Below are 20,567 nucleotides of genomic sequence, written 5' to 3'. Positions count from 1 at the left end.
TTATTACCAGCTCTATCATGCTAAGTGCGTTTATCGTCTTAACAGCTTTCGTTTCAACCTTTCGGATTATTGCACGTTAAGAAGGCGAGATAACGAACGGAAATGTCTTATTAAGACGTGAAATCGTTACTTGCTAAAACGATCCATCCTCTTTGCAATAATAAATAAAACGAAATTAACAAAAACTGAAAATCCTTTGTTTCAGAGCCTGATAGTTCAGCCAGTGAGGGAGGCATTGGAATACTACCGTAGATTGAACGAAGCGGCAAAGGACGAGCGTCACCACAGAAAAAGCGTGGCCGACCTAGGTGAATCGGCGCTGATGACCACAACTTCCGGTGGCAATGGTTCATCCACGGTCGTGAAATCCACCTCGTCGCACAGTATGCGCTCGAAGCGATCCGCTGGAACGATTCATTCGCGATCGCGATCCACCGACGAAGACATCACGGAGAACCTGATCGGGGAGGATGCGGAGAACCACGAGAGCTCGGATGCGGAGACAGCGACTGAGGTGGAAATCAGCGAGAAGACGTTGAAGTTCAAGATCTCGACGGAGGGCACGATAGCCGGCCCGCCAACAGGTAGGAAAAGCTACCCGGGTAGCCGGAAGGGTAGTCGTGAAAAATCTTCACTGGATTATCATAATCACGACCTGGCCAGGGCTGTCAGAGAGCACGAAAGGAGACGCAGCAAGGGAGAGAATCTTGCCAGTGATCTAAGTTCACCGGTGAGTTCGAGATCGGCTGAAGAGACTAGGATGATTCTGGAGGAGCTGGAGAGAGACGACATGGCCCTGTTGGACATGAAATTGAACGAACGAAAGCTAGTCGAGGGAAACGGTAACGTGGTAGTGGTGGACACGCAGCCTAGGAACAATCTGAAGAAGACGAGTAGTTTAACGGAGAACGATCAGGAGGTCAGATCTAGTCGCAAAGAGGTTCAGAGGGAATCGGTCGGACTCCGTTGCTGCTGCGACGATAAAACTGGATCCAACAATCACAAGTCGATCTTATCTAGATTAAGGAACTTCACGGATCGTCTGAGCATCAGCTTCGATTCGAAAGAGCCGCCCACGCAGAAGCCCACCAAGCATGTCGCGAAGACGTTGAACAAAAGCAACTCGGTGAGCAACCCGGCTACGGCCACCACATCTTCTAGACATAACAATTCGCTATCGGTTTGCAAACGATGCAACCTGATGAAACCGTCTGTCAAGGAGACTAAAGCTATAGCCACGGTAGTGGAGCTGTCCTCGGTGGACAAGCGTGCGATGACTCTGCCAAAAGTAAGGAAATCCACCGACTGCAAGAACAAAAGCTGGAGAACGGTGTTCGCCAAAGAGAAGAGGTCGTCCACCTCGCTGGAAGCTCTTCCAGGTGCGTTGTGCGAAACCGCTTTGTCGCAACACAGACGGAATTTCTCGAACCCGGAAGGTAAATCGCAGAGTTTGAAGGAGGTGAAGGATCAACCGAGTTTGGACATCGAGTTCGTGGAAATAGATGTGCGCGCGAAGAATCAGAAGCCCGAGATCATTGTGAAGGAGACGAAAGCGTCCAGGGAGAGCGTGCACGAAGATATAGGCAAGGTAGAGATCAGAAGAAGCTCGGCGAGCATGGAGGACATCTCGAAGATGGCGAAGCAGACGGAGAGCGTGATGCTCGGTTCGTTGGAGCCAAAGAAGACAGAGGAGCGTGCTCACACGGGTAGCCTCGACTCGATGCTATGCAAAGACTCGACGAAGACCCAGAAGAAACCCGTGTTCTCCTCGCCAGCCACGTCCAAGAAGGCTTCTCCGGGTCTGCTATCGCGATTCAAGTCCGGCATGAGCATCGACAGCACCAGGAGCAACAGCAACAGCGACTCTTTGCATGACCAAACCTCCCAATCTCCGAGCGGTTGGATCTCCTCGTTGACGGCGAGCTTCAGACCCAAGAGACAAGTGTCAGAGACTCCGTTGTCCTCGCATCCCCCGCGTTCACCGAGTCGGGAGGAGATCAAGTGATACGGCCTAGCGGCCGAGGACTCTTCCGAGAAACAGTTGTCAGGGCTGAACAAGTGGCTGGCCGAGAATTTCTTGTGTTGCAGCGGTTGAAACGGTTACAATCGTTTCGTTCGTCGATCCTCGAGCGGGCTGACCGCTTTCTCGCGAGGCGAATCGATGATCGAAGAAGGGAGACGGAGCCAAAGATCGTTTGACGAAGGCTGAAAGTAACAGTGATCGAAGTATCGTTCTCGCGACCGGGGGAACCTGGCAAGCTAGTCCGAGGATGAAGAAAGTCGAGTGACGCGTTTCGTGTACTCTCGACTGGCTAGACTTGGTCAACGATGTTCTCAGACCAAGATCATCGATCGAAAACGTTATTCAGCTCGATCCAGCGCGATAAATGTTCTTGGTAAAGACATTTCTGACGAGACTTTCCGGTTGAACGGGACGACGATCGATCGAGCTTCACGAGATCGTGACGATCCTCTGTTCGAGCAGCATTTGTCTGCGTACGACTCGAGGAAAATTTTTCTTTTTTTCTTTTTTTTTTTTTATTAGAATCTTGAGAAAATTTGATCGTTTTTCTGGACCACGTGTATTCGGATACCGATCGAACGCGATCGTGCACCGCCATATCGAGAAGCTTCCTCTTCGATGAAAGGGCAGATGACGTTCGCGCAATGTGTCTGTTCTGTCGCGTCGAAGACACTAGTAGTATCTGACGAAAGGGAGAATTGAAAGGGAAAGTCTCTCGACTATTTGAAATAAACTCAAAATGAAAAAAAAAAAAAATTATGTCTTATAGCACGTGCGTGTAGTATGTCGATTAGCTGTTTCCAAATGTAGCCAGAAGATGTGTGAGTGTAATTAACGTTCGCATCGAAGCCAAACTGTCGAACAGGTGGCAAATACCAAATATATGTATATTGCTCCTAATTAACGATCTCCGTTCCGAGAGTAGTGTGAATGAACGAGTGAAAGGGAGACTGCGCGAAAGAGAGATGTGGTTTAAAAAAAAAAATTAATAAATAAATTGTGAACAATGAGATTTATGAATGTTCAGATTATACGTTTCGACGAGTGTCAAGTGAAAGATGAAAAAAAAAAAAATTACAAAGGATGAACAAATAGAAAAGTATATGAACGAGAAAGAGAAGAGAGATTTAGATGGACGGCCTGAAAGAATAGAGGAACAGAAGACACGGTATATAGACTATTTTATTTATTGTCCAATTAAAAGAATAGCCTAATGAATAATCCTTAATGTTGTTCGTTATTATACATACATACATATATATATACATACAAGAAATATATATATAAATATATGCAAGACGCAATGTATACAAAGAGGTGAAAAAAAAGAGTATGCAACTCCCATTGAGACGAGAGTACATGAATATATAATTGAAAGAAGATCGTACGAGAAAGAAAAGAGCAGAAAACAAAACTATATGATAGAGAAGCAGGCGCTGATAGAAAATGAACGAATCTAGGCGAACGTGTCGTGTCGAATAACTACGGTTGAAAGTTAATTTCTCATCAATGATCTCCCCTAATTAAAAAAAAAATAAATAAATCAAAGGAACAGGGAAAAGTAAATGAACAATTCTCGCGTACGCGTCGCGAAGAAAGGGATGAAATGGTTTTTTGAAACGCAACGACTCGCACAGTAAATGATTTTGTTGATCTGTCAGAAATTTAGATGAATATTAAATAAACGGTGTTTCCTCGTGAGAAGGTGTCTTCCTCTGATTCAAAGGCTGCAAATGGATAATCAATCGAACGACGTAGGGACGAACAAAATGATCCTAAATCACTTTAAAATATTTCATTTCTCGGTGATTTTCGTTTTAATTTATTAGACAATCGGGGGGAATAGATAATTGAAATGATTTTTGTTACCTTTGGCTAACAATAAGGGTAGAAATAGAAGGAAACTTTTTGGTCCTTATGCGCGAAAAACAAGGACGAATAAGTACACTGGCGATTAAATCAGCTTTCCGCAGGGAAAATAGGGATATAGGAAATTTTCAAAATTCCAATTTTGACGATATTAATGATAATTAATAATTTGAAAAGAAATAATAATATTTTGACTTATTATATATCACAAAATTTAGTATATAACTGAAGAGTACGAATAACGAGATAAATATTCAAATTTTCCCGCGTAAAAATCTTCGTACGTAAGTGGTGGGTCGCCATAGATCCTTATATACGCGGCTTCCTCCCCTCCATCGTCATTCTCCTCGGGACCACCAAAGGGGAAAGATGGGAGCCTGGATTCTTGATCTAATCGCGAGTGTACTGTCATCACTTTACATTAATTATCTTAATTAGCATTTTGAAACATTCAAGGAAAATGATTAAACAACCCCGTAAACAGTTAGGGTAAATAAATTAAATTATTTCCAACCCCCTACAAAGCACCTAAGACATTTTAACTTTTATTAAAATGTTAAAGACATATCATGCTCGAAATGTTTTAAAATATCAAAATATCGAAATTTTAATTCGTTCGCTAAATTTTTAATGGATCGACAAATCTGTCCACGGCCTTGGAACGTGTGTGTTAGCCTAACGTATAATACCCTTCGCGATTAGTTGGTCCATCCTCGACACACAATCAGTTCTCTGCGTAACGGCGTCTCGCTTTTTCATTTTTTAGATGTTTATATTTTTATACTCCACCAGCAGTGTGTCTGTCCGGCGATTATGCGCCGCATGTATTGTTGAAGTCTAGTCTTACGTTATCACCTTTATCGGCCCAAAAACAGATTTTTTTTGTAATTTTTTGGCCGATTTCTTCGGTTTCTATGGCGATCGTATAGCGGGAAGAAACATCCAGCGTCCGCGCGAGCTGCCCTTTGCATTCCGTGTAATGCTCGTTCAATGTTTTAGAAAAATGTGCTTTTTATTGAAATTTTCAAGGAATATTTGTTAACGAGAAGATACTGTGTCGTATTCGTGAGAATTCCTAGTCGGTTCTTGAATCGGGTTCACCTTACAGTCTACTTTGAAATTTGTAAGATTATTGCTTGTTCGTTTGTCTTGATTTTAACGTAATCAATTCGATTAAACTCTTGACTGAGTTATTTTTAGCCATCATTTATCATTATTTGTAAATGACACATATCAATATGACGTATTTTTCTCTTAATTAATGTGGGAAAATTATAATCTTAATTATTATTAAAGGAGGAACTCATTTTCAGTAGATTCATTATTAAATTCCACGTATCTTTTACTCGAATGTTGAATTTAAATATCATTGAGGAATAAAATACAAAGTATTTTGTTATCCGTCCTCGATATAAAAAATTTGTTTTTTCTCTTAATAAAATATCTTCATTAAAACCGTGGTCAAATTTGAAGCTTCTTTCGATCTCTATTTTTAATAACATTGTTCATTTAATGAGTTCTTTGTCGTCAATTTCTTCATCAAAGGAACTCGATTCTTTCATTCGATCATTATAATTTACTGATCTATAATTAGTGTTCTTATCAATCTCTTCCCATGGCATGTAGGATTTGGACGTATTTTTATTGATCTATCCCGAGTGAAACATTTAACCCTTTGAAGAATTTTTATAAACTTTGAAGGCTATGGTATCGATGAATGTAAGGGTGCGGATATATGGGTGTGATGTAACGTGTTACATATCGTGTAATGTAACGTGATTCGTTTGAAGTGTATTGAACATTCTTTCTATCTGACGATGAGAGGAATGCAAGTGCACTGGAACTTTTATTCGAATTTTGTTTCTCCAAAAATATATTGTTAAATATAGTCTTTGTTTTATTTTATACCAGTATTCTTTACAAACTCATTCTCAAATTCTATAGTTACATATTTTAATATTTCTGAAGAATCATTATTTAATGTTTTAATGTTATGTTTTAATATTACACCAGTAATACTCCATTCTTTTTAGTTACAGAACATCTTTCGCATTAATATAAAATTTTTTACCCCTTTCCCTTGAAATATTAACACTTTTCTAAATTTTTATTTAAGTTTATCGCGAAATCCTTTTATGGAATATAAATTGAAAATCCTTGGATTAAATAAAGGACGTTCTTATACTAGGAAGATTCTATACTGCATGGATCAGCACTAGCTTCTGTCATTTGTTAAAGAACTGTCACATTACATAATACGTTACATGTTACGTTACATTTTAAAGTCCATTCATACCTACAGACATTTTCAATGATATAAGGTTGGCAAATAAATTTGCATTCTTCGCATTCCTTTTTATTGAAGTGTTTATTAACAATTTTTATTCAAAATAAGCATTGTTTTAATTAAGGTCCACTTTTGTAATACATATTATTAAATTTCTAAAATGTTGAAAATTTTCTAAGACATTCGATAAAATATGATTTTTCAATCCCCACTCGAAGGCCTCTCTTCACCCCTTTGTAGCCGATGATTGCATTAAGGAAAAATGTATGACAAGTATTTTTTACGAGTGCTCTCTCATTGTATTGATAAATGTAACAATCTTTGTGAATATTACATATCTGACGTACTCAATGTTTGTAAATATGAATGGACCTTCAAGAATCGCACTACAGAAAGTGAACTACGTTAAATCTCAACGAACGATGTAATTTAAATTATTAAACTTCTCGGTGGTAGAAGTGAAAAAGTGTTCGATTTTACCGTTTAGAATTCTATCAAAACCATTCAATCGAATTAAAATCAGACGCTTTTTCCATTCGATCACTCGCTCTCTGTGCCTGAACTTCGTCAATATTTTTATTTGCCACTTCCTAGACGGTAATTTACGAGTCAGTATCGAATCGATTTTTCTTGTAAACACTCGGACCATCTGTATCGGACAATCGAATCCCTTGAATACCATTATTTTCGAAAGGGATCTCCCTTTCGAGTCGGAACTTTAATACAGGACCAGAGGAAAAACTGAAGGAAAATTCGAAGGTCCAATCGTATCGTAGGTAGCACGATATCGTGTTTCTACTCGTCAATTGATCATTTTATTCGAGGTAGCTCTCGTGTCCCAATTATTCCCGTCAATTAAAGGAGCGTAATGGATAGGTTCTTTTCTCGTGGAAAAAGGATGAATCATCCCGATGAGAATCGAAAATGTGGGCCAACGTGTGAGATCCGAATACCACGAATATCACCACCCTCGTCTATCTTGTTCCCTTGTCTGCGACCTTCGTGGAATCGTGTCTCGTCGCTCGTTCGATAAGCTTCAAGCAGAGAAAACGAAGCTAATTAGCGAGATGCGGATCGCTAAATGAACGTGTATAAATGGAAATGTAGCGACTAAGTTGTGAATCGAGACACGCTGAGATGATTTCTCTTCGTTTTATGTTCACTTTTATCGTGCCGACTCAGAGGTCCAGTTTTGAAGAAAAAGAAATTCAAAGTTTTGCCATTTTTGAAGATAAAAACATGCTTTCATTCATTTTGTTATAATCTTTCAAAAAGGTTTCTATTCATTTTATTAAATGTTCCAAATATTCCTAAAATATTGCTAACATATTATTATTTTAGCTATAAATGCTTGTAAGTTCCTGTTTTGCAATCATATAATTAAAAAATTTCAATTTCAACGTATTGTTTGAAAATCACAGTGGAAGTAAAATTTAAAGTCAACAATTCCTGTTTGCGTTCCGCATACTCTTTGTTTAATGAAATGAGAAACGAATCAGTGGTTTCTGCAGCAAGTGGAAACAGCTTTGATTATCAAAATAGGGATATGAAAATGTTTGTAGTGAATAATTTGTTTGCCAGCGAATTTGTTGCAACGGAGAAGCTATTTCTGAGTATTTTCTTTTACGTTGTTTGTTATTTTGGTAAAATGTTGGTTCAAGCATTTTCATGAATACACAGTGGATCGAAGAAATATTAGTACAAGACTATGGAAAGGGAAGATGGACATCACCATTTTCCTTGGAAAAGTCTGCTATACTGTACAACATGTAAAGATGAATATGACGATAATAATATTTCGAATAATTCAACAGAATATTAATATTCCAGGTATTAAATTAACCAGTCGAGGTAATAGTAATATTTTGTAGCAAAGCACGTAATTAGCTTGACAAGCTGGTAGCCCCAGGGATCCAATAAATTCAATTAAACCCAAGTGGAAATATTACTTTGTAATTAAAACGTTGACCAATATATCGCGAACAAGTTGATGAAATAATCATTTCGCGAATGATTCAGTGAAAATCGACGCTTAAACATGTTGTAATATACCTCGGGGGATTTGTTTATTTAATGTAATACATGATTTTCGATAATTGTGAAATGAACGGTTCATGCATTATCGATGAAGAGCATAATATGAAAAATCCACTGTTACATTATTAATTAAACGCGAAAGTGTAAAATCTCTGTTAATCTGATATTTGTATTGGGAATATCTGAACATTATTTATATTGTTGTTTTAACTTGATCAATGTTTTCAGTAGCAGAAGTCCTTTTTTCCTGACATTTTTAAAAATGAAAATTTATAACACTATGCTTTTAACGACACGTTTCCAATTACCAGAATGAAAAATTCAGGAAACGCGAGTCAATTTATTACGTAATTTTAAATAATTATCTTACTTCTATGTGAATTTTCAATTCCAAATATTACATTTCGTTGAAACGCGGAAAGCCCTTCCAGTTCGACTTTCAGTCGATAAAATATGTTTCCACATTTTATAAAGTTCTCCAAGGGTTCATTTCATAAATCTACATCGACGATTGAATACCAGAATTTCTGCACAATTTTCATAACATTTCCAATGTAGTCCCTTTATAAGTGGAAACTAAATCGAGCCTGCATATGAAATCTTATTGAAACCATAAAATATCTTTCCATATTCAATAGATTGAATATTCTTTAGTTAAAGGAGTTCTTAAATTTTTCTAAATGAAAATCCTCTTCCCAGCCATAACTCTGAATGTTGAAAATTTAAAACAACAAAATTAAGTGAAACAAGTTTTCCAGTTCTGCGAACAGCCAGCACTTTGATCTCCACGATTTTTCATTTATTTTCATTGGATTTAAATTACAGCAATCCTAGAGTACGAAAGGAAGTCTCCTCTCTCATATTCTTCTTATTATTTCCTGATTTATTATTTAAATCACCATCTCACGCGAGTTCACGGAATACGTGAAACGAACTGGACTGTGTCGTGTTAACACGCATGCTGTGAACGCACGATAAAGGTTAACAGGATGGCCTGCAATTAAGGTGGCGAAGGTACAGCTCAAGATACGCGAATTGTACTAACAAAAACTATAGTTGCTTACACATAATGAAACATTTTGCAATTGATGCAACGACTCTTCAATTTTATGATGCAGGTAGATTGCAGTGTATGCAGATTGGTATCAGCTTGCATAGGTGCAGCAATCCATGCTTCGAATAAAACAAGTTATTCGAGCATGATAAATAATTTCTTTCTTGGAATGAAAAATTATTTATTCCCAACTCTGGGAAACAGAATTCCTGAATGAAAAATAAGACCTAATTCTGATGTAGTTGCATGAAATGTAAGAATTAATGCATATATTGTAATTTGTTTGGTATGTGTAAGCTACTTAACATCCTAGATGTATGTATAACGTATATTTACCTGGGTTAGAGAGGAAGAGAGAGAAGCATGGAACGGAGGATGTGAAATAACGGCTGAGCTCGCTGGCGAGTTTCTATCACGATATTGTAAACGATTAATTGTATAGTTATTATTATTATTGTGTGTAAGAGTACCGTGAAACAAATTTAATCACCGATTCGTTGCTGTTCTACGATGACTATCAATTGTTTTTCTGTTTTGCAAAATCAGTAATTTTGAAATTCTGAAAGTTTGATGATTTATAATTCTGGAATTCTGAAAAGTAGGAAATTTAAAATTTTGATGATTTCTAATTCTGGAATTCTGAAATAAACAGAAATCTAAAAGTTTTGAATTCTCAAATGTAGATCTGAAATTTGGAATATTTGCAATTTTTAAATTCTCAAATATAGGAAATCTGAAATTTGGAAGTTTTAAAATTTTTTAATCTTAAGACTTTAGAATGATGGAGATTGATTTTGGAGGAAATGGCAATCTAAATTTTTAGGGGAACTAGGCCCACTCTGGCCCCTCTAAAATTACGACAATGATCTATACAATTATCGCAATGAACTCATAATTGAATGGCATCGTCGAACAATACGAATGGGCTGCCAGGATACCAATTGTATCCATCATTCCAATTTGATTCCAAGGTGTCGTACTAATATATTACAGAGATTTAATTGTAAGTAACCATGTGGCGGGCGGCCAGCCGGTTAGTCTCTTTTGTAAATGAGAATTAAGTGAATAAAACAAATATATATATATACATATGTCCGTGTAAATAAAGTACCGGGTGGAGCAAAAGTCACTTTCTGACTACTTTGTACAAATAAATAAAACCGCAAACTTTAATTAGAAAATTATTTATTAACTCAGATATTCTTTTCTCTAATTAACAATAACTATAAATAATTATTAGGAACAAAATGAAAGTGATTCTTGGCTCACTCTGTAGGATGATTTATTTCAGAATGAACCAGAAGAAGATTCCAACAAACTATTCATTTTTACAGTGATGTTTATTTCAGTCTAGCATCACACAACATCCAGTGTCGTGTATAGTTACAATTTTTAGGCTGTTTTGAAAATAAGAAATCTTTGGAAAACGCCTGAAGGAGAGAGATAGAATAAAGAGTACCAAATCATTAATCATATCTAATACAAAAGTAGTTCATAGAATTCTAAGGCAATTTAACCGGCAACTGTTGTAAGCTTCCGGCAATTCACGTATATTCCATGTTCAGCTGTCGTGGTGAGTCCTCTGGGATTCAGAGTCATTGGAATAGTTGTTTTATCACAAACTGTCACTTCATAATCCTTTATCAACTGTACAACTCCAAGTTTCGATTGCATCAATCCCAATCGAAGGCCTGAAATGAAAATTATCACGAATTAACAAATTTGTTTAATTTTCAGTTTTAAACTTTCGAGTATCTAGGTTTTCATCTCTGAATATTTGGATTGTAATAAAAAACAACAAATGTAACAGTGGTCGCTAATAGCCACGAAGTGTATACGACCTTAAACAATTAAATTAAATTAAATTAAATTAAAAATACTCATTTCTACATTTATAGAACAGGAGAATTAGTATAATAATACTAATCAAGTATTCAAATTAGTATAATAATAATTCTTCTATAGCATTTTAAAGAGCAGAATTATTGATTTAATGCTATGTATTGGTTCTTCCTTGGTGTATATATAAAACAATGAAATATGTTAAAAATTAATTATGAATTATGAATTTTGACTTACCAATACACACGTGGGGTCCTTCGCCAAAGGGGAAGTAAGTGAAGTTTGGTCTCTTTTGTTTATTTTCTTCGGTGAATCTCGATGGGTCGTATTTGTCTGGGTCTGGATAGTATTGTGGATCTCTATGTATTCCCATCATGGGTATATATACTGGTGTGCCTTTTGGCAACACTAAATCAGAATTTGGTACTTTGTAATTAGCTGTAGTGACACGGTCCAAAAATGCCAGAGGTGGATATTTACGAAGGGTTTCTGAAATTACCATATCGAGGTATGGCAGAGTCGTAATCTGTAAAAAAGGAATTCATTAAATTAGGATATGTAAAACAGGAATTCATTAAATCAGAATATGTAGAAAAAATAGAAGTAATTGTAATAGTAGGTATAACGAGGATAGTAGGAAACATAGAGGTTGTCTGTCTTCAAATTATTTTAACTTTTTATCAAATGTCTTTTCTAATTTTCTTTGATAATTTTCTCAAGAAAAAAATCTGCTCTATCACTTGGTACAGCTTTTTGTCGGAAACCCTTAATTTACAAAATAAACTGAAAGTATCAGAAACAATTGAATAAAGTCATTTCTTAATAATAATTTCGTACCATTTCGTATGTAATTTTGCCGCCAGATTGTTCAAGAGCGTTGTGAATCTCTTTTCTAAGGGTCTTTTGAACTTCCTGATCCACAGCGAGTTCGTACAGTGTGAAGGACATGGTAGTCGAGGATGTTTCGAAACCACCTGTGAAAAATATAATTGCCTGTGCTACCAAATCGTCGCCGTCGAATTCTGAAATACAATCATTACAATTTCAAATTTTAATGTTTGTTCAATATTATTGATAACAATGATCTTGATTTTAATGATTTTATAAATTAAAATTTAACACCTGTTGTAACGATTGGTAAAAATTTAACTCACTGAAGTCAGCCAAATCGGTGTCATTTTCGTGCTTCCTTTTCAGCTCGATCAGAAGATCGATGAGATCGTTTCGTTTCTCTTGAGATCTAATTCGCTCGTTAATCACGTCCCAGAAGACGTTTCGTAAAAATTCATTGGTACTTTTACCGAATAATTTCGGTCGAGTGTATTTCACGTATTCCGGTAGGAAAAATATGATGATAAACTCGAGACTGCGTTTTAAACTATAAGAAAAGATTTGTCTGCCATGCTCTCGGAATGGAGAGTCTGGGTTTTCCAACGAGTTCACTTTCAAACCAAAAGCAGTGCTGCCGATCATATCGGTGGTGACATTCGCACAGAGATCCTTCAGTTCAATCACCTTTCCGTTACCTTGAACAAACATTACATTTGTTTTAAATTATTTTATTAATATAGTAGCTATGCTATTGAGATGCTAATCACAAATACCCCCCCCCCAACCACGGTAATTAAAATATTCAAATTACAAACAATTTCCTTCAGGCTAAATTTCAATTTTTCTACCTAAGTAATTTTTATTCTGGTATCAATATTTTGTGAATGAAATAATTCATTTTCTTTCACTTAAATCCCTGGTGTCAATCACTATATTGAATTTACTGTTAATCAATTAACAATAAATGTATTAAAGAAATCAATTATTTTCTCGATTAAGAAATCCTGAGTATAACTGGATTAGATTAGGGGCGTAAAAAACACTCACCCTCTAAATCCATCGACTGCAAACAGTTTTCAAGATCTTTAGCGATCAACAGCATCAGGTCGAACATCTTCTTTAGTTTTCCTGACGTGAAGATAGGTGTTAGCTTTGTTCTAACAGCCTTCCATTCAGGATTCTTCATCATGAAGAGATTCGCGTATCCCAAACGATCGTGTACGTTATCAGCCGTGGAGTGTCTATCAGCGAACATGTTGAAGTCTTTCACCATGATGTGCTTTATGAGTTCAGGATCGCGTGCCAGGAAATACGGTTTGTTGAAGATGTAGAAACCCATGTAAGGGAGTCCTTTGGACTGGTTGTAGAGGTCCTGTAGGAACTCGCATGGTGCTCTTTTGCCCAACAGACAGTCGCCGAAATTTCCCAGTAACAGTGTGCGAGGGACCTCCATGACCCCTCGTTTCGCCCAGTATTTGAAATTTCGGCTCATAAGGAAGTATATGTATACCATAATGGCTGAGAAGACGATGAGGCCGTCCAGGCCCCAATTTTGCGTTATCAGAGCCATTTTGAGGGGATCTAAAAAACACTCCGAATTAGGATTTAGCGATTTAGTAGACTTCTTGAACAAGTATTTTAAAAAATACATTGAGTATAAATAAACAGATTAGAGAGCATCAATGATAACAAAGATAAGAGAAAATATGATAACCAGTTGGAAGATCAGACTTTACGTCTAGGAACCTTGTTTGAAAAGGAGAGACGAATATACAATTATAGATTATGTAATCTAGATAACCAAATTTCCAAGAATCTATATACTTAAGTTTATTATCACAAAATTAAGATACTGGAAGATTTTATTCTATTCAGTAATTTTATTAATTTAATTTTTTTTTGCTTTTCACAAATTTAAATTTTGCTAATTTCTTTTTTTAAGAATTGATAACTCTTGGGGGTTGATCTAAAAAGTAATAGAAAAATGGAGATTAAGAAGCTTTTATATTATTTCACTAGTTTAGGGTTCCAAAAAATCTAATGAAATTCTGAGACGCTTATCAAAATCACTCTTTACATTAAATATCCGATCTTTGGAATTAAAAAGTATTTGAGTCTGCGGTTAAACAAATGTATGATTATTTTTAAAAAAAGGATAAAAATTATAGATAAATACCAGAAATTAAAGGTATTTATTATTTTTAATCCGATTAGTTTCACTAACAAACAATATATCAGCACATAGAAAATCACATTCCTACGACGAACGTTTCTCACGAGACACTTCCCAAAGCTGCGATTTAATAAATGACGTTTGCGTATACTTTGGAGGAATATATACGCAGAGTACAATCTTATCCCTTCTCTTTGAGTTTCTACTGAACAGTACATTATTATTTGAACTTAAAATGACTCGACTAAAATAGGTTGTTGATTCTTATGTTTTTATCGGGCTAGAGCAATGTTAAGATAATCATAGGTTTTGCACTATATGAAGTGCAATAAAACTATTTTAACATCATGTACTACGTATTAATTTACTAAATGTTTTCAAGCGAATGTTTCAACGCGTTATCTCTGTTACTGATAAAACTACCGAAGATAGAATTCCAGTACAATGTTGAAGCGAAAAATTATGTAAAAGGAAACTGAGAATGGCATCGGTGAATTCTTTTCATTTTGGAAGTCTTATCATTATTATGGTAATAAATGCTAATGGTATCAATTTTGAGATCTCATGGAATAAATTGTCAAAAAATTGATGAAAAATTGCGTTTAGAACTTATTCGTCGTTTATTCGTGAGGCCATTTTATTTCTTTATAAATAGGAAAGAAAAATAGAAAATTGGGAAAATATGTTATTAGATTAACAAGTAAATTTATCACCTTTTCATTTCTTCTATTTCAAAAATTACCATAAATACCTATTAATATATTTTCCATTATTTATTATGTTATTATTCGAATAGCATCTGTTTAGACTGAAAATTATTATTTGCTGAGTTTATAATTTTATTTACAGTCCAATAATTTTCTTACCGATTGTTCAAAAGGCAAGTGTGTTTTTTGCATATCATTTACCATTTATTTCTTGATTGAAAGATATGGACCTTTAGAAATTTTTCAGCGGGTTGTCAAGTTCCATTTCTTTATCACATTAGAGATTAGAATTTTCTAAAAATTCTACATCCCAAAATTAAACACTCGAGTAGGAGAGAACAATTTGTAGGCATTGATACTATTGATAGCAGACAAAAGTATTTATTCTGAAACGTGGGTCCCACATCTTGTTTTTAGATGCTCGATTGCAAGATTATTCGTTCCTAATTTATTAGAGTTTTAAAAGAATTTAAAATAGAAGCGTATTGTATCCGAATAATAGAAGGATACTTAATGAAGAAACTGAAGAGGTCACTGTAGGAGTATCTGCCAAATAATGACACAGCAAATGTTTGAGAGCCATATCAAATAGGTCAAAGTATCATGTATCGGTATAATTTGGAGCAACAAAATTGTAAATATGAGGATGAATTAATAACTATACGACATTACCCTTTAATCAAACAAGATTGGATATCTCGAAGAGCATAGATAATGACACAGCACTTATTGTTCGTATAAGAATAGTGAAAAAATGTTTCTGTAAAAACACAAGATGAGTCAGCAGAAACTGCTATTTGAAATGAGTATAACAATTTTAATATTGTTTCATAATTGTACAATTCCTTAGAGAAAATATATTGTATTCGAAAGGATTCGTCGAAATGAAGAATGTTATTTTCTTACCATATACGATACTATAAATGAAACGATCGTGTCATTGTGAGAAAAAAGTTAATCAGAAAAACGGTACATTGATTTTTTACAAAATCCAAGGCTTGTGTGATTGACCAATTGACTAATTATAGAAAAATCTAGAGGTAGATGTTTAATATCTCTTCGCTGTTATACTATTTTTCTTGAAATTCAGTGGATATTCTGAGATTCTCCAATGACGGAGTACGTTTTGCATGCTACATAGGTAAACAAAATAGTGAACCTGCTATGTCACTAAACAATTATCAGTTATGCAATAATGAAGTAAGAAAAACACGAATAATTACTGACAAGCGATACAACGTATGCTTACTAATCATTACGTGATGAACATCGTTTTGCATGCAGTCGTTCACAGAGTTACATTCTTGATATAATAATTGGTTTTAAAACTTGCTCGTCATAACACGAACATTTTCTTTCTTCTATTCGATTTTCATTCATTATTGTATTGTATTTTAGAATGGTACTTATATTCACGTAACCTTATGAAGTAGTATTCACCTATAGTTACTGTCAATTATCTTCTAATGATTTTGCAAATTATGCAATTTCGTCTTTATTAAAATCTTCAGGAATATTGTAATCTGCATAAATGTATTGTGCACGTGACAATAATAATTCTCGGAAGTTGATTAAATACACATCAGTTTGGATAATAATTTTATCGTCTCGCAGTTTGAACAACTTTGAATTAATGTTTTTCTTTCACCATCATTAAAATCCATTAGCCATTGATCTACTATAAGTAAAAACAACTATTCAAGATTGATATCATCAAACAAATTTTCTTTGTGACATTGTCGTTATCAGTGAAGTATTATCGATATCCATGATTAGATTTGTTATTTGTGTGTATAATTTTTGCATTTGGAATTATACAAGCTATCTTAATTCGGTTAAGACATTGTGGAGTTTGCGATAAGATTGTATTCCAAATTATATCATAAACCAAGGTTTCTAAAGATAATATGATTCTTAAGAGAATAATTTTCATCTGTTGTATTTCGAAATAATTTTATTGATCTTTCAGCTTACAAATGATTCAGGATTTTGTTGATCGTTCAGCTTAGAAATGATTCAGGATTTGGAAAGATTGTAAAGAACATTTGGAACAGAAATGCCAACATCTTAATTAACTCATCTTAATTGCTAAACTTAGTTATTACTGTAAGGTTGGAATGGTTTCATCAAACAGAAAATTGTCGTCAACTCTGAGAACATAAATGGTAAACTTCTTAATTAGCACGTTGATTGCTCGTCTTGAACATTAGCTGACTTTAAACATTTCAACTCTTAACATCCAGGTAGTATCTGAATCGCAGATACATCAAGTTCTCATAATATGGTTGGAGATTTCAATAAGATACATGTCTAACTGTAAGTACTTAAACTTGATACAAATTTCGGATTAAGAACTAAATTAATTCTTTAATTATTTCATCTATATATCACCTGCAAAGATAACAGTCTGCTTAATTAATTGCTCACAATATAAAAATTCTCATTTAATTTCTTCTTGCATTAAAATCATTAAGTACTCGTTGTCAAAAGAATTAAAAACGATACATTTGCAATCGTTTTATTGTCTTTTTAAAACTCTCAAATCGTTTCAATCAAATTTTTCTAAAGCTTCACTCACTTCAATAATCATTTTATATCATTAATGATAAAATCAGATAAAATCAATCGCATTGTCGTTGATTCTATAGACATTTCTTCTCCAAAACTTTTATTCGTTTCAATTCACATCAGTTCATGATTTATCGACAATTACTATCCGTGATACATTTAAAATTCAAGATTTACATGGCTGCAACATGTTTGCAGGAAAGGCTCGCTGTAACTCTAACCGCTTATTATAGAAATAGAAAAACCTAGACACGGATAATCGTTTGAGGAAAAACGAGTATATCGTTCATTCTACTTGCACGTCAGTTACGTGGGAAACGAACGTGATTGTAACATAATAAACAATGATTTATGTAGCTGCATGCACGATGATAGATAAGAAGATGCTTCCGCGAGCAAGCTCTCTACGTGAGGGTTCGTCGAGAATGGTAAAAGCTGTAATCATTCGTGATGGTATATTAAATTGGCCGTGATCGTCGATCCAACCTTTCCTTTACTAAGAAGGAACACTATAGTTCAAAAGTATCGAGTTACTAAATTTTATGTAAGGATTATTGAGTCACTCATTTACCAAATTAGGTACTTAACTCCACAAAATTAAAAGCAGAGAAATTGATAAAATTATATAAATTAGAGTAAGTTAGAGATTAAGTTAGGGATTAGAGTGAGCCTAGATCCCACCCCCAAACTGTAGGCTACCATCCCTTTATTATTTTAACATTCTAAGATTCTAAAATTGAAATTTTGATATACTAATATTCTAAGATTTTAAGAGTCTAAAATTTTTAAAAATTCTAAAAGCAGAGTTAATCATTTTAACCTGTGAACTGCTTAATTATGGTAGATACATAATGCATTGTATTACATAGTGTATAATTCCAGCTTGTAGAAAACAATAGTGTTCGCGTGTTCAGTCCATGATGTTCCAATTTTTCCTTAATGGATGTCCATCTACCATCACGGAAACCCGTCCTCGGGGGATAATGATAGATCGACAGTAATTTCAATCCACTGTATAGTTACTTTATACCGGGTAGAGTCACGTCAGGTCACGAAATTCCCTACTTTGTTGCTCACGCGAATGAAACAGGTCCAGCAGACTCTCGCGTTCGAAAGCTCTTCTCTTTCTTTTGTCCCGACATCAATCGCAGCTCGTTCATTCTTTCTTTCCGTGTGATTACGATTTTCCTTGACTCGCACGCTGGTCTCTGCTCCTTCGTGCGTGTTCTAGCAGAATCAACACGCAAGCAGACGGTAAACACTCCACGTTCTGCATCTCTTGAAAATAATGAGTCAGGAAATTGTGTACATTGTAGAGGTAGAAGTGCATGGAAACGCTTGGGAACATCAAAGTGGCTGTGCAGAAGTAATTATTTGTTCACGATGAACAAGCAATTCCTCTAATTTATCATCATGGAATGAACTTACTGAACTTGATTCAGTAATTCAGCAATTTAGAATTCACTTAGGATGCTCAGTTAGAAAACTTAATATTCATTTTGTTAATGCATCGTTGGATGACTATAGAGTTTCTTTCAATTATCGATTTTAACACTTGAGGAAGACAGAGAATAGAGAAAATGCATTTCCATTTAAAAAGACGATGCAATTCTTAATTGAATCAAGGAGAGGTTGATTCAGCCCTTCTCTCAACACTAGATATGACGGCTCCACCACCAAAACCAGTGGAGCCGTCAGGGCCCTTGGCGTCAGAAGTGGAGGCTCCAAACGCCTTTGCACGCGGTCCAAGTAGAAGTCGGCATCGAGTGCGACCCCCGGTGTCGGCCACATGCCAGGCACCCCATATGGGCACCAATGTGCCAGGCATGGAGGGCCCGGAGTAATACACATAAGGTCCCAGAGCCCTCCTTTAGCGCCAGTATCGGTCACCGTGGGGTTTTAGTCAGTAGGAATCTGACACTCCCCCACCGCTCTCCCCCAGGGGATGGAGGTTCCTATATGTTTGACAAGTTAATCCGTACCCCTCGGCTGTCGGTATGGGACTGAGGAGATCGCACCTCGTTCTAGGTCTTGCTGATATTAAGAAGTAATTACTGTGTTTTGATTTTCATGTAAACTAACTAAACTAAATAACTAACTGTGATAAAAAATTACGGGCATTAAATATATAATTCAGAAATAAAATTTGGTAAATTAAATAATAACTCAGTTGCTTTTTTAAAATGATTTATTTATTAAAGCGTATAAAGTGAATACAAATTTGTCAAACAATTATAATAATAATTGCTCAGTCTTGTGCTGCTTTCTGAAAAAAAAAGTAGAATTAGAGCGAGTGAAAATTAGGTCTTTTCAGATGTCAGTCTGTAGTGCGGTAAAAGAGGGGCTGGTAAAATAGGTACGTTTGTTATTCTGGCTGTGCTCTCTGCATGCAGACCTAATTTCATCTGGGGGTGTCTGGGGCACCCTAAATTATAACCCCTCGAAAACAAAGGCATGTCCAATCTTTTGCATCTGTAGTTACTACAAAAAGTGACTCGGTATAGCATGTCGCTATAACTCAGGTGGCGCTTAAATCAGTTTCCCATCAAACGTGGGCTGTTTTACCGACACGGAATTCGGAGGTAGGCCACCGACGAGATACTGTCAACGACAGTCTGTCGGCGGTGCCTGAATGCATTTACTAAAAAATGCCAAACAAGTTACAATTTACCGACTGCCGGAGGATTAATCGATAATTCGACAACTTACCTACTGCCGGACGATTGACGGATAAGTCGGCAACTTACCTTGAGGAATGTCCAGTAATTCCAAATACTTCCCATTTCATTCACCATCCCTTTTATTTATTATTTTATCCCTCTTCGCGGGCCTCGGCTCACCCTTTCCAGTTATTTATTATTTGTTTGTCTTTGTGAGCCTCTCGGAGCCCAACCCAATATCCTTTATACATCCCTGCATCCCTTACATCTCTGAATCCCAGCACCCTTTACATCCTTGCAGTCCTCTACATCTTAGCAAGGCAGACATCCCTGCATTGCGCCTCCTGGCAGGAAAAACGGAAATAAACTAAGGGGTGCAGGGATATATGATTTAAAATATGATTTTTCTTTTTAATTTTTAAGAATGGTATAAATATAGATGAGTTGTAATAAAATTATGAGATTCTATAAAATATGCGAGGATTAAATTGTTTTAATTAAGAAGAAAAGAAATGT

The 20,567-nt window shown here is 35.6% G+C and overlaps 2 protein-coding genes across 6 annotated transcripts in view; one reads left to right on the top strand and one right to left on the bottom strand.

The window, feature by feature from the left end:
• LOC114871466 overlaps positions 1-6,741 on the top strand; it is a 123,671-nt gene extending 116,930 nt beyond the window's left edge. For all 4 annotated transcript variants that reach the window (XM_029177399.2, XM_029177400.2, XM_046290123.1 and 1 more), the window contains one exon: positions 206-6,741. In XM_029177399.2, coding sequence (XP_029033232.1) covers positions 206-2,005 — 1,800 coding nt within the window. In that variant the 3' untranslated portion in view covers positions 2,006-6,741. The remainder of the gene's footprint in view (positions 1-205) is intronic.
• Positions 6,742-10,591: 3,850 nt separating this feature from the next.
• LOC114871454 (cytochrome P450 6k1-like) lies at positions 10,592-14,259 on the bottom strand. 2 transcript variants are annotated; one of them, XM_029177372.2, is made up of 6 exons: positions 14,120-14,259; positions 12,991-13,534; positions 12,267-12,638; positions 11,950-12,134; positions 11,350-11,638; positions 10,592-10,961 (listed from the first exon to the last, which is right to left on the bottom strand). In XM_029177372.2, the coding sequence occupies exons 2-6, from the start codon at positions 13,511-13,513 to the stop codon at positions 10,783-10,785; spliced, it is 1,548 nt and encodes a 515-aa protein (XP_029033205.1). In that variant the 5' UTR covers positions 13,514-13,534; positions 14,120-14,259; the 3' UTR covers positions 10,592-10,782. The 2 variants fall into 2 exon arrangements, with proteins under 2 accessions (XP_029033205.1, XP_029033204.1); XM_029177371.2 differs by having other exon boundaries at positions 12,991-13,524.
• Between the last annotated feature and the right edge of the window lie 6,308 nt (positions 14,260-20,567).

Source organism: Osmia bicornis, chromosome 2, assembly GCF_907164935.1.
Source record: "Osmia bicornis bicornis chromosome 2, iOsmBic2.1, whole genome shotgun sequence".
Lineage (NCBI taxonomy): Eukaryota > Metazoa > Arthropoda > Insecta > Hymenoptera > Megachilidae > Osmia > Osmia bicornis.
This window is presented reverse-complemented; position numbering and strand designations above follow the sequence as displayed.